Source organism: Phascolarctos cinereus, unplaced genomic scaffold (assembly GCF_003287225.1).
Source record: "Phascolarctos cinereus isolate Bilbo 61053 unplaced genomic scaffold, phaCin_HiC Scaffold_726;HRSCAF=1367, whole genome shotgun sequence".
Taxonomy (NCBI): Eukaryota; Metazoa; Chordata; class Mammalia; order Diprotodontia; family Phascolarctidae; genus Phascolarctos; species Phascolarctos cinereus.
This window is the reverse complement of record NW_027556098.1, coordinates 84,752,534-84,765,357: the sequence shown is the minus strand read 5'-3', so window position 1 is coordinate 84,765,357 and position 12,824 is coordinate 84,752,534. Positions and strand designations below refer to the sequence as shown.

At 37.8% G+C, this 12,824-nt stretch overlaps 1 protein-coding gene across 5 annotated transcripts in view; it reads right to left on the bottom strand.

Annotated features, from left to right (window-relative positions):
* The window catches only part of SH3KBP1 (SH3 domain containing kinase binding protein 1), a 446,742-nt gene that overhangs the window by 354,014 nt on the left and 79,904 nt on the right, over positions 1–12,824 (bottom strand). For 3 of the 5 annotated variants that reach the window (XM_020989928.2, XM_020989930.2, XM_020989932.2), the window contains exon 2: positions 11,989–12,146. In XM_020989928.2, coding sequence (XP_020845587.1) covers positions 11,989–12,146 — 158 coding nt within the window. Of the gene's footprint in view, positions 1–8,450; positions 8,534–11,988; positions 12,147–12,824 lie in introns of those variants that run through there. The other 2 variants (XM_020989931.2, XM_020989933.2) reach the window with 2 other exon arrangements.

Genomic DNA, 12,824 nt, shown 5'->3' with positions numbered 1-12,824 from the left:
TATGGCCTCCATTTCAAAGGGCCCAGAGGAAAAGTGCAGGTTTGCACAAGTGTAAATGTCTACCAGACCCACTGTTTGAATTTATAACTTGTATTTTCAATAAAAATACAGGGACAGATAGGAGTTTAAAACTTCTGCTACTTTTTTACTTACAAATTACAGCTATAAGTTGTTTTCCCCACCCATTTTTAGAACCTGGATCTGTTCTTTTGTTTCAATTAATTTATTTAACAAATAGTAGGGCTTAAGGGACAGTTTTAGCATAACTACTAGTAGAATAATCCTTCCTTCCTTCCTTCTGGTAAACAGTACAGCAAGTTTTACTGATGTTGATAAAATATTTACTTCAGGTTGATTTTATTCTGCTTATTTCACAGGAATGTAAAGAGCACTTTAAAAATCAAGTCCATATTAGCAAGTATTATATAAACCCACATATGTCCTGGAAAAGACATTCATTTCATTCCATTATCTTTACCTTCTCTGAATTTCTTAAAAACCGTTAGCTAAATCTTACTCACTAGTAGAAAGATAATAGGATTTTCTCCTCCTTTACCTGAACTGAGGCTGGGGAAAATTCTACTAGCTCAAACCCATTTTTGAGTTAGAAAACTAAAGAGAAATAAAACATGTTTCCTGTATTACAATCTATGAACTCAGAAAGGTTGTGTTCATATAGGTAACTCTGAAAAAGGCTAAACTGAAATACTGCAGACAAACTATACTTTAATAATTAATAATAATAACTAACACTTATATAATGTTTTAAGGTTTCCAAAGCACTTACAAATATTATCTCATTTGAGCCTCACAATAACCATGCTATTATCCCCATTTTACAGATGAGGAAACTGAGGCTGAGAGGTTAAGTGGCTTGCCCAGAGTCACATGGCTAGTAGGTTACTGAGGTAACTACATTACCCAGCAATGATTTTTCTCCAGCACAAATTCTAAAGAAAAAAAAAATGTGACACATGCTTTATTATTTCTGTGACAGATTTTAAAAATACATTCTATCCATTACTCCTAATACTGGAAAAATATCTAGTGAATGCAAATAATTGGGTAAAGCAAAGTTTGCCAAATTTACAAGCTAAACAGTTCCCTGGATCCTAAAACTTAGCCCTTGAAAGGATTTTACCTCCTCCTCAACAAGCCCATAGAGGTGAAGTGACGTGCTCATGGTAGTAAGCACAAGGTAGTAAGGTCCAACCTAGCTTATCCTTCCACCTCCTTCACTATATACCAGGGCTGGCTAAAGTTAAAATCCAGATAGCAGCCTTAACTCTTTGGCACAGGAAAATACTTCATACGTTAAGCTACACTTCTTATCCCAAAAAGGCATTATTTATTCCACTTCATTACAAAGTCTCAAAGACGTCATAAACTCCTTTATTACCTCCTCTATTTAACAAAATCCATCCACAGCATAGTGTTTACTCTGTGCTGCAAACTTGGAAAGAACCATTTCCTGTTATTGGAGACACTGCATTTTCTCCCATGCAAAAATACATCAGCCTGAATGAACTATACACTTGGCATGTGTTTTTTGGATTGAAATACTTACAATGTGGTTAAAACTCTCCAAAAGCCCTACTCAAATGAATAATCTTACAGAACTTTGCAGCCTAAAAAAAGGAAAGGAGGGGGCTGGAAGCTTGGGGGGTGGGTTGTTTCAGTAACCAATTATAGTCATTTTCAAATACTTGACCATATTGGGAAGTAATAATCCCCAGAAGAGGTCATCTGAAAGAAAACCTGTTAGTTGAAAAAACAGGAAAGAAAGAAAGAAAGAGAGAAAGAAAGGGAGAGAGAGAGAGAGAGAGAGAGAGAGAGAGAGAGAGAGAGAGAGAGAGAGAGAGAGAGAGAGAGAGAGATGAGAGAAGGTGAAAAAAAAAAAGGAAGAACTAACTTATGGAATTGGTACTACAATTCAGCCCTACCTGGTAAGCTTTTTGACTTTATACACTGAATTGTTACACACCACCCTCATAACTGAAATGTGCACTACCCTCAAACAGACTGGTCTGATGTGGAAGCCAACCTCCCTAACACTACTGCTTACCACTATGGCTTATTCCCTGGATGCCATCAATCAACTGACACATATATTAACAGCCTACTGTGTGCTAGATGTTGAGTTTACGGATACAAATAAAACAATCCTCACTTTCAACAAGCTTACATCATATTGGGAAACGTCTGTAGGAGCAAAAACCAAAAGTATCATAATGGCTTGAGAAATCCTCAGGTCAAGTGTTCATGAGATCATAGTATCTAAAGTTGAAAGGATATATCACCTTATCCAATCCACTCATTTTAAAGATGAGGAAACTGAAGCCCAGAGAGGTTGATCAACTTATCTAACGTCACACAGAAACAAAGAGCTGGGATGAGCTACTAAGGAAAGAACCTTCGCAAAGCACTAAAAAACTACACAAAGGGTATTTTCAAACTGACCCCATGTTGGGTGACAGAATTCACCAACAGCGAAGAGCCATGATAATATTTTTTTCAAAGTCTTAATTTATACATGTATTCAATGCCATGGATCTAAACATGTTTACATCCTTCAAAATGTATTCACTTGCCAATCGGATTTCTTACATATGGTGTATTTAAAATTCATAATGATAATACTTTTTTCCTTTATCTTTTTCTCAAGGAACCCACAGGACTCTCTGACATATCCAAATTAGTATCAAGTTCAAATCTAGGGCTACTGCCAATCCTGTTGTTAGACTGAAAGGCAGTAAGGGCCTAGCACCAAATTAGTGCAATAACAGGAGGCATTCTATGAAAATACTGCATTCAAATGTCATCAGCCTGCTAATCTTTTTAAGATACACAGTGATGCTCATTTTTCATCATTTTCATGTGGATTTTTGACTTGCTAAAAGTCAGAGGGCTAAAACCTATGAGGTCTTTTTTTTAAGATATACAATTTATGCACTTTATTAAATAAAATACAAACACAGACCACAAGATTCCATTATTTTAAATCATCAATATCAAAACAGTTAATAATAATGAGTAATAACTTAGTATTAATAATGTGTAATCTAGGTCATAGCTCTCTTTCCCTGAGTCATCAGACTTGCACCACATCCTGTAACTGCCTATCAGCAGCTTCAATGTGGAGTGAATCCATTATAGATGATGCTGACACTAACCAGAAAGGAGCTTGCCTTTCATTACTCTAATCTCTCCTTACTATAACATTTCCAAGACTGAGACACATCGCTCTGAGAGGAGTAAGAAGGTCTAGTTTCTATTTTTACAGAATTTATTCCTAGTTTAATTGCCTGAGTTCTTAGGGAGAAAAATGTTCCTTCTTATTATTACTATTTTTTTTTTTTTGCTAAATGATTTCAGTTGGTTATTTCCCCTGGCCATTATTACAGTATGGCATTCAATAAGAAAATACAGCCTGGACACGCCACCACACCCCACTCCTTTTGCTTCTCCTTTAGGGTATTCTAATTCAAGTGAAGTAACATTTATTAAAAGCCTACCTAATAAGTGCACAGCACTATAGTGGACTTCCAGGAAAATACTAAATTTAGGCAAAGCATCTATCCCTGCCCCCCATCAGCTTTAGTAATGGAAGCTGGTGATGGAAAGAAGCAGAACGGGACCAGATTTAGAGAAGGGAAAACACAAAATTAGATTTCTCCTGCATAGCATAAAATATGGGAAGTGTTATATACATCTTGGCCCCAGAAGAAATAGACACCACAATCAGAAACTTTATATTTTATAAGCCCCAGCTGCCAAAGATGAAGGAAAAGAAACTTGTGTGGCAATAGACAGCATGCTAGACCTAAAAATCAGGAAAATTTGAGTTTGAATCCTGCCTCAGACACCCTGGACAAATTAATCTATCTTCTCTCACCTTAATTTCTTCATCTGTAAAATATGGATAATAATAGAAACTATCTCACAGGGTTGCTGTAAGGCTCACCTGAATTAATTAAAGTGCTTTGCAATCACAATATAAATGTTAGCTAGCATTTTATAACTCCCAAGTTACAGATACAAAACTGATGACCTGTTCATGGTGATAAATTATTTTTCCCATTCCTACCTCACCACCGACAATATATTTTTGAGACACACCAAAATAGTATCATTGATTTCCTTAATAAAATTTCATTGAATACAGAAGACTAGGATCTTGGCTAGACTCTGTCACCATAAAATAACCCTGGGCAAACCACCTTGACGCAGAGGGTCTTCAGCTCCCTCTTCTGTAAAATGAGGAGAGTAGAATAAATCCAACGTTCTTTTTTTTCTATTTTATTTTCAGTTCTGAATTCTCTCCTTCCCACCCATCCCCAACCCATTTAGAAGGCAGGAAAAACAAAACGCATTACAAATATGTAGAGTCAAGCAAAACAAATTCCCACATTAGCTGTGTTCCGAAAATAAAGAAGAGAAGAAAAGAGAAGAGGGGAGGGGAAGGAAGAGAGAAGAGCAGAAACTTCAGTCTTCCCTCTAAGTCCATTTGCTCTCTCTCTCTATCTGAAGGTAGGCAGTATGTTATGTCATGAGTCCTTTGGATTCATGGTTTGTTGTCACATTTTAGACCAGATAATCTTAAGCTGGGATCCACAAGTTTTTTTTTTAATGTTTTGGTAATTATTTCAATATAGTTGGTTTCCTTTATAATCCTATTTTTATTTTATTCATTTAAAAACATATTTTGAGAAAGCTTCACCAGACTGCCAAAGGTATCATCCATGACACACAAAATAAGAACACTGGCTACACAATTTCCAAGGTCCCTTCCAGCTGTTGGGCTATGACTCTAAGTAGGTATCTAGCTCCAAAACACTTATAAAAGAGCACCTACTGAGCTCCAATAATTCACAGACATCAGAAATTAAGTCTCTGGTACCATAATCATATTCATGGTCATCATGAAGCTATAGAAAGGAATCCTCAACTCTAGGTGATCTCTAAAGCCCCTTTTAAGCTCTAAAATTTCTTATCTTATTTACCAAAAATTGATTTATGGGGCATCTAGGCTCACTGCACCTAGAGTCAAGAAGACTTCTCTTCATGAGTTCAAATCCAGCCTCAGATACTTATTAGCTGTGTGATCCTGGGCAACTTAACCCTGTTTGCCTCAGTTTCCTCATCTGTAAAATGAGCTGGAGAAGGGAATGACAAACCACTCTAGTATCTTTGCCAAGAAAATCCCAAATAGGGTCATGGAGAGTTGGACACAACTGAAAAACAACTGAACACTTGGGGGTACCTGAGTCCCTACCCAAATGCCAAGAGGGCAACTGTCCATTGATTCCCCCATTCCCCAAATGATCCAGCCCTAGACTTTGGTCCCATATATCCTAAGCCTTTCCTTTTATAGATAAGTAAACTGAGGCTCAGAGAACTGAAATGACTTTACCTGCTTGACTCCTCCCTGTGTATTTCCCATAGGCATATCAAATTCTACATGTCCAAAATAATATTCATTATCGTTCTCCTTAAACTCACCTCTTCTCCTAACTTCACTAGCTCCTTCAACCTCCCAGCATCACAGCCTAAGAATCACTGTGGGCTCTTCATTTTCACTCATTCCCAACACTAATGAGTTCCTGAGTCTTGGCTGGCCACGTTTCTCACATTTGTCCCCTTCTCTCTACTAAAACCACAATCACCCTAGTTCAGGCCATCATGACCTCTTGCCCACCCTACGGCAATAGCCTACCAACATATCTTGTCTACCTCTTGTTTGTACTAGTTGTTTGTATATTGTTCTCCCCACCAGACTGTAAACTCCTTAAAATCGGGGACTGTCCTTTTTTTTACCTTCCTTTGCATCTCCAATGCTCAGTGTAGTGCCTGGCACATAACAGGAAAATATCTGTTGACTGACTCAATATTTAGTTTCCCTGTATCCAGTCTTTCTCCTTCTCCATTCTCCATCCTCCATGCTAATCTCAAATGTCTAAACCACAGGTCTGGTCATGTCACTCCCTTACTCACTTCCACTGCCCACTAAGATCAAATACAAACTCTTCCACAACCTGGCTCCAGCCTAATCATGGATGACTCCCCTTCATTCATTCTATACTCCAGCCAGACTAGTCTACTTGCTATCCCACATACATGGTATTCCTTTGCCCAGGATGGCATGCTTGCCCTTCACACGTCTGCCTCTTGGAACTCCTGGGTCAGCTCAAATGATAACTCCTTCAAGAGGTCCTTCCTGATTCCCTCCATCATTAACGGCCCCACTATACAACAAAATTACTTTGCATTCTATTTCTTTAACATCCTGTATTTACTTATCTGTGAACATGTTTTATCTGCCCAAGAGAACACAAGCTCCTTGAGAACAGAGACTGTCTTGCTTTTGTACTGGCACCCCAGATTAGGGCACCGTGCTGGACATCCACATGGAACATCGTAAACGATGACCGATTTAATCCTCATAATTACCTAGTGAGGGAGGCATTGCAAATACTATAACTTATTTCAGAGACGAGGAAACTGAAGCTCAGAGAGGTTGTGATATGCTCAAAGTTATAGAGCTACTGTCAGAACCTGGATTAGCGGCACAATAGAAAGAGCCCTAGATTTGGAGACAGGGGATGTGAATTCAGGTAGTGGCTCTGTCACCTACTTACTGTGTGATGTGGGGCAGGTTGCAACCTCTCTCGGCTTCAGTTTCCTCATTTAGAAAATGCAGGGGTTACACTACATGACTTGTATTCCAGCTGCGCGCATGTGCATATGTGTATGTGTGTGTGTGTGTGTGTGTGTGTGTGTGTGTGTGTGTGTATGCATGTGTATGTGGTGGGGGAACATGAGGGATGCAAGCATAGGTCTCTCCTAACTCCAAGTCAGTGATTCCTATCAGTCAACTTCTGTTTTACTGTGTCTCTAGGTTGAGCGTCCCAATTCCTAACCCAATACTTTTCACACTATACCAAGCTTATGCAGATGTAGGGGTATAAGCACTGGGCCAGAATGTTTTTAACCTAACCCTAGTTCAGTTCCTGCCACCTAACACCAAAATGTCCTTCTATTGTTCCTAGCCTCTTGTACTGAAACTAAGAATGCATTTTTTCCGTCTTTATGAATAATGCTATAAATGTTATTTAAGTCTAGTTAAAATAGTACTCTTAGTACTAAAATTTCAGATACATTTGTTGGAGAGCACATTTTAAGACAAAGAAAATGTATTTAAAAGTAATAATAGCTTACATTAGCACATAGAGCTTCATGTGCATTGTTTCATTTGACCTTTGCAAGAATCTTAGGAGATAGCTAGCACAAATATTATTACTTTACATATGAGGAAACCAAGATTCATGAAAATTAAGCAACTTGCCCAAAGTCACATACCTAGGCTGAGAATGTTTGCACACACCTATAATCCTACTACCAGGGAGGCAGACTGGTGGGTTATGAGCCTGGGAGTTCCAAGCTAAACCAATGGGTGTCCATACTAAATCTAGCACCATTAGGGTTGAGCTCCCTAAGGAGGAGCGAACCATCCCAGGTCAGAAACAATGCAGGTTAAATAAAGCTACTGAGTTGATTAGTTGTGGTAATGGGCCCATGCGTGGTGACTGCATTTCCAGGCCTGGGTGGGATACAGATACCTATTGCCCCCCAACACACATACAAAAAAAGTCACACATCTAGCAAAAGGTGTGGATGGGTTTTGCACACAAAGATCTCCTACATCTAAGATACATTAAAGGGGGAAAATGGAAGCAGACATTCAAGAATAACCATAGGCTTATTCACATTTAAACAAAATCAGATAAGTACCATATGTGTATTTATGACACATAGGAATATACAGTAGGCAGAAATCATTGCCCCAAACTGAAACTAAACACAGATTCATTTGCTGGCATCTATAATTATTTCTTTTTCTATTACTAGTATAGTCTACCTGAAGCAAAACCTTGACTTCCCAAAGAATTTTATTCCAATATGAACTTAAAAAAACATATTTGTCATATTAAAAAAATGAATACTACAAAATTATTTAGTGCCTAAAGAAGCCTAATATAGAAGCTTTGAGGAAGTTGATATTTGCAAGAGGACCATAGGTGGTTACACATTTATAAGTATACATTAAACCCAAGGCAAAATTTTGTGGACAAAAATCATCTTGAACACATTTTAAAATATTTATGTATTTTTTTTTAAAATTCCTTTTACCTGTTTGAAAATACACATTTCCTAAAGAGTCAATTCACAGAATTACTGCCTCCACAAGATAAAAATTTTTCAGGACAAAAGTAAGTCGTAATTAAAAAGGCAGCAAGAAGGCACATTCTGAGAGAACAGCAACCTAACTAATCAGATTTCGTGCTGCACCCATTACAAAACCTACCCTATCCTAGCATTAAAGCACAGAATTTCAGTATGCAAAGCTCATTAAACAGGGAGAGTGGAATGAGAGAGGTAACAATTCTTACCATAAGTAGTCTCACAGATATGCAAAATGGTGAACCTCTTCTCCACTGAACTGTACTTTACCAAGCTCAGACTCAGACTTTCCTTCTTTGAATGTGGCACCAAGATATGCAAATGAGCTGCCCCACTTACCCCACCCTCCCAAAAAAAGCAGCAGCACTAAAACCAAGCTAGCAAATGTGATCCTCAAGAATGGCAATATTAAATTTCAGTTGTATTTTATTTATCAAAATATAGATTTACTTTAAACACCTACATTGATTTTTAATCAAAATGTATTTGTGCTCATTTCTGTCGATACTCTTTTACACACAGTCAAGTATAACCGAAAAAAATCCACAAACATATTCTTTTCTACCCTCACCACAGCTTCCTGCCTTCTACATCTCCATTTGTGAGATGAAAAAGAAAAAAGGTTCCAGCTCCTCCTGTATCTTCAAGTACAGTGAAAAGAAAAATTCATTCTGGTTTCTGCCACCCTACCTCCCACATTTCCGTATTTTAAAATGTAACAGCACAGACCCCTTACAGGTCACGCACTTCAGTTCAACTCTGTTGAGTATTCAAGGGAATATGTATGTGTGCATCTGTGTATGTTTAAATGGTTGGCTAAACGATCTAATAACTCTCTGAGTCAGGAAGTTTATAGAGGTTTTATTCAGTAAAGAAAAATAACCAAGGACAGAGAAGGCAAGTTGTTTCTAGGCTCTGTCACGTCTACCAAGATTCACCCCTTCTTTCTGCTACAGGCACAAGTCTTGTTTCCTGCAGTGCTGGTGAGGTATGCCGACTACCAGGGCAGAATTGCCCACATTTAAGTATCTTCCATGTCTGAAAAATACTATTCACAGAAAAGGACAGATACCCTCCATGGTGTCCAGTATTTGGGACGTGGTCATGCCCGTGCCATTCATTCAAAAGCAAAGTTTCTCCTTACTTTATGCTGCTCTATGGAGTATGGAAGGAAGAATTCATACATGTATAAAAATAGGACACAGCTGATGCTGATAAATGGTTATGTTTCTGTTGCATGTTTACATCTATAAGAGGAAGGAATAATAGGGTAGAAAGAATGCTGGATATGGAGTCAAAGTCTGGCTCCCACATTTACTCTCTGTGTAACCTTAGGCAAATTACTTGCCTCAGTTTCCTCATCTGTAAAATGAGGAGGATGAATCAGATGGCCTCAGAGGTCCTTCCCAATTCTAAATCAATGATCCTATAATCTTGAAGAGCAACTCTCAATCAGTAAGCACTTATTAATTGTCCACCTTGAAAGCATTATGCTAAGCCCTGGAGATGCAAGGACCAAAATCAAATGATGCCTGCTTTCGTGGAGCTTACATTCTAATGGAGGAGAGCTACCTAAGTACATCCACAACACATGCAAAATGAATATGAGGTGGTTTTGGGGGGGGGGGTGTCACAGGGAGGATCAGGGAAGGCGTCATGTAGAAGGTGGTACCTGAGTGGAGTTTTAAAGTAAATGAGGTAGAGGGGAAAATGATAGCATGAGGGACAGCCAAAGCTAGGAGAAGGAAGACAGTGGTAACAGACAATAGACCATGTTGTGTATCCAAGAGTAGAAAAGCTAGTAAGAGTGACAATGTTTTAGGGTTAAGTTTTTATTTTTTATTTCACTCTTTACGACAAACTCTATCTGGCATATTGTCAACCAGAAGTCCTGGTTAAATTCTGCACCACTACAGCAAAGTGATAATATTTTACTATGATGACCCTGAGGCATTAGGGCATACTGAGGATTTAGGGGAGGGAAGGGAAGGGAAGAGAAAAAGGAAATTGTGTTCATTTATTTTTTCAGGGACATCTTTAAAGGAAGGAAAGCCACAATACAAAACATATCTACTATCCTTTTAATTTTTAGACAGATTAAATTAGAATATGAACGTATAAAGTAGATTTGAAAGCGAGAAGGCAATGGAGAGTCAATTGTTTTTATTTTTTGAGCAGAATAGTGATACTGAGCAGAGCTATGCATTAGGAATATTACTCAGGCATCAGTGTGACAGACAGATCAAAAAAAGTGGATAAATAGAAGATAAAATGACCAGACTAGCAGTATTCTGGAGGAGAACGGGGAAAGGTCTGAACTAAAGAAGTCACCACACAAGTGGTAGAAGAACAAATAGAAAGAATGGATGCAAGAAACAAAGCTGAGGGAGAACTGCATGGGAACTGACAAGTGACTAGATCTGAAGAGTGAGGAACACAAAGACCTGAAGTTGAGTTAGTAGGACACAAGAATTTGTTCAATGCTTCCTACAGCCAGGCCTTGTGCTAAGCAATATGGATACAAAAAAAGACAAAAAAAAAATGAGGCCTAAGCCCTCAAGGACCTTGCGTTCCAATAGGAGAGAATATGTAAATCATAAAGTTGACCGTTAGTAACTATACAACAATATCTAACTCAGTTAATGTGTTATTTTTTTCTGTATTTATTCCCAAGGAGAAAATTCTGCAAAATGTACAATTTTTGTAAACTGAACAACTATTTCTTTAAAAAAAAAAAACCCTAACCTTTAAGGCTAAATATTACTTTGTTCTATTAGCAGGTAAAGTGGAGGGAGAAATGGTCAATGAAAATGGAATATCTGAAATAACTCAGACCAAAAATTATGTGAACACAGTAGAAGGAAAGAACATAAATGTAAATATTTTTATTTTTATATCACCTTACAAGGGGCTGGTGAAGATACATTTTAACAATATTTTAAATGTAGGGGAGAAATCATATGCCTAAAAGGTAAAATTCTTGAAACTATCATAAGGTAAAAATACATCCTGACACATTTTATATTTTTCTGACATTAGCTAAGAAATGATATATACAAGGGGGATTATAGAACTAACATGAATTTAAATATAGCTTTAAAATATGGTGTGGCCTCATGAGCGTTTCAAAAACATAAATAAAAATGTTGTCATTGTATATTACAGAAACTTGGAATAAGTTCTATGTACTCAGACACAGAAATGACACTACACAGTGATGAAAACATTACAGTTAAGGACATCTAAGAAAAACGAAATTTCTACTTAGTTAAATGACAATTTTGGGGAAAAAATCATCCTAACTATAAAACAGGTAGGAACAGAAATCATGAGCACAATTGTCCACTCTGGCTATCAGAAATAATACTGGAGCAGCTAGGTGGCACAGTGGATAGAGCACTGGCCCTGGAGTCAGGACAACCCGAGTTCAAATTCGGCCTCAGACATATGACACTTACTAGCTGTGTGACCCTGGGCAAGTCACTTAACCCCAACTGCCTCAACAAAAAGCAAAAAAAAATAAATAAAAAATAAATGCTTGTTTAAAAAAAAAAGAAACATGCCATAGCTTTAAAAAATTACCCAATTACCAAGTACTTTTTAACCATCAATGCATTCCCAAAACAGAGTATGAAATTAATCTTCAAATTAGACAATTGTGTTCTGTAAGCAACAAACACAGTCACAGCCAGTTTTAAGCAAATTGTACACAGAAAACACAAAAACGGTTTTTCACTTTGTACTCACTCTTACAAAGTTGTCAGGGAACAAACCTCTTCTGCCTTTGACCTGTCCTTCCCACCAGCCTCCATCTTCCTTTTTGATATTGGTGATGATATCACCCACGCTGATTGTCAGCTCGTCATCATGCTGAGCTTTATAGTCAAACTCCACTATCGCCTCCACTGGAATGAAAGCAGAATACCAGCACAGAAGTTAATGTGGATACCCATTACCAAAGATACCGTGATGTCATAATTAAATTAATTCCCCACTGACAAATACGCAAAATAACACTGCCGTTATGGTAACAGATTTTAGATAAACTGAAAGTGCTACACCAAAGAAGCCACAGAAAAATACCAAATGGTAAGCCAAAAAATGGCGGCCTCTTTTATGGCTAGCAACATTCATGCAAGTGATAGGAAGATGGAAAATCCACACCTTCAGCTGATTAGTACCAGAGCCCTATCATCATAAGACATTGGTACTCTAACTATAACTTCAGCATTTTAAGGAGGGCTTTTAAGGGTCAGCTTCAGCCCTTACAAATAGGGGAGAGAGGTAATAAACGCAAAGTCCTCTGATGTGCGCGGCCTGGTAGCAACCAAAATGTGACAAACTACTCTAGAAATCTTAAGAGAACATCTTCCCCCTCCCATCTTCTACCATCTTCAGTAGAAGCTGAACAGCCTAATCTTGCCATCAAGAGAGGAAGTCCCACATCTTCTATCAATGGTTCTCAAACTTTTTTTTTAAGCTCATGGCACATCATCATTCTCATCGTTAACAATAATTAGAATAATACATAACAGCTAGCATTTATACAGCACTTCAAGGTCTGCAAAAATCTGTACATATAT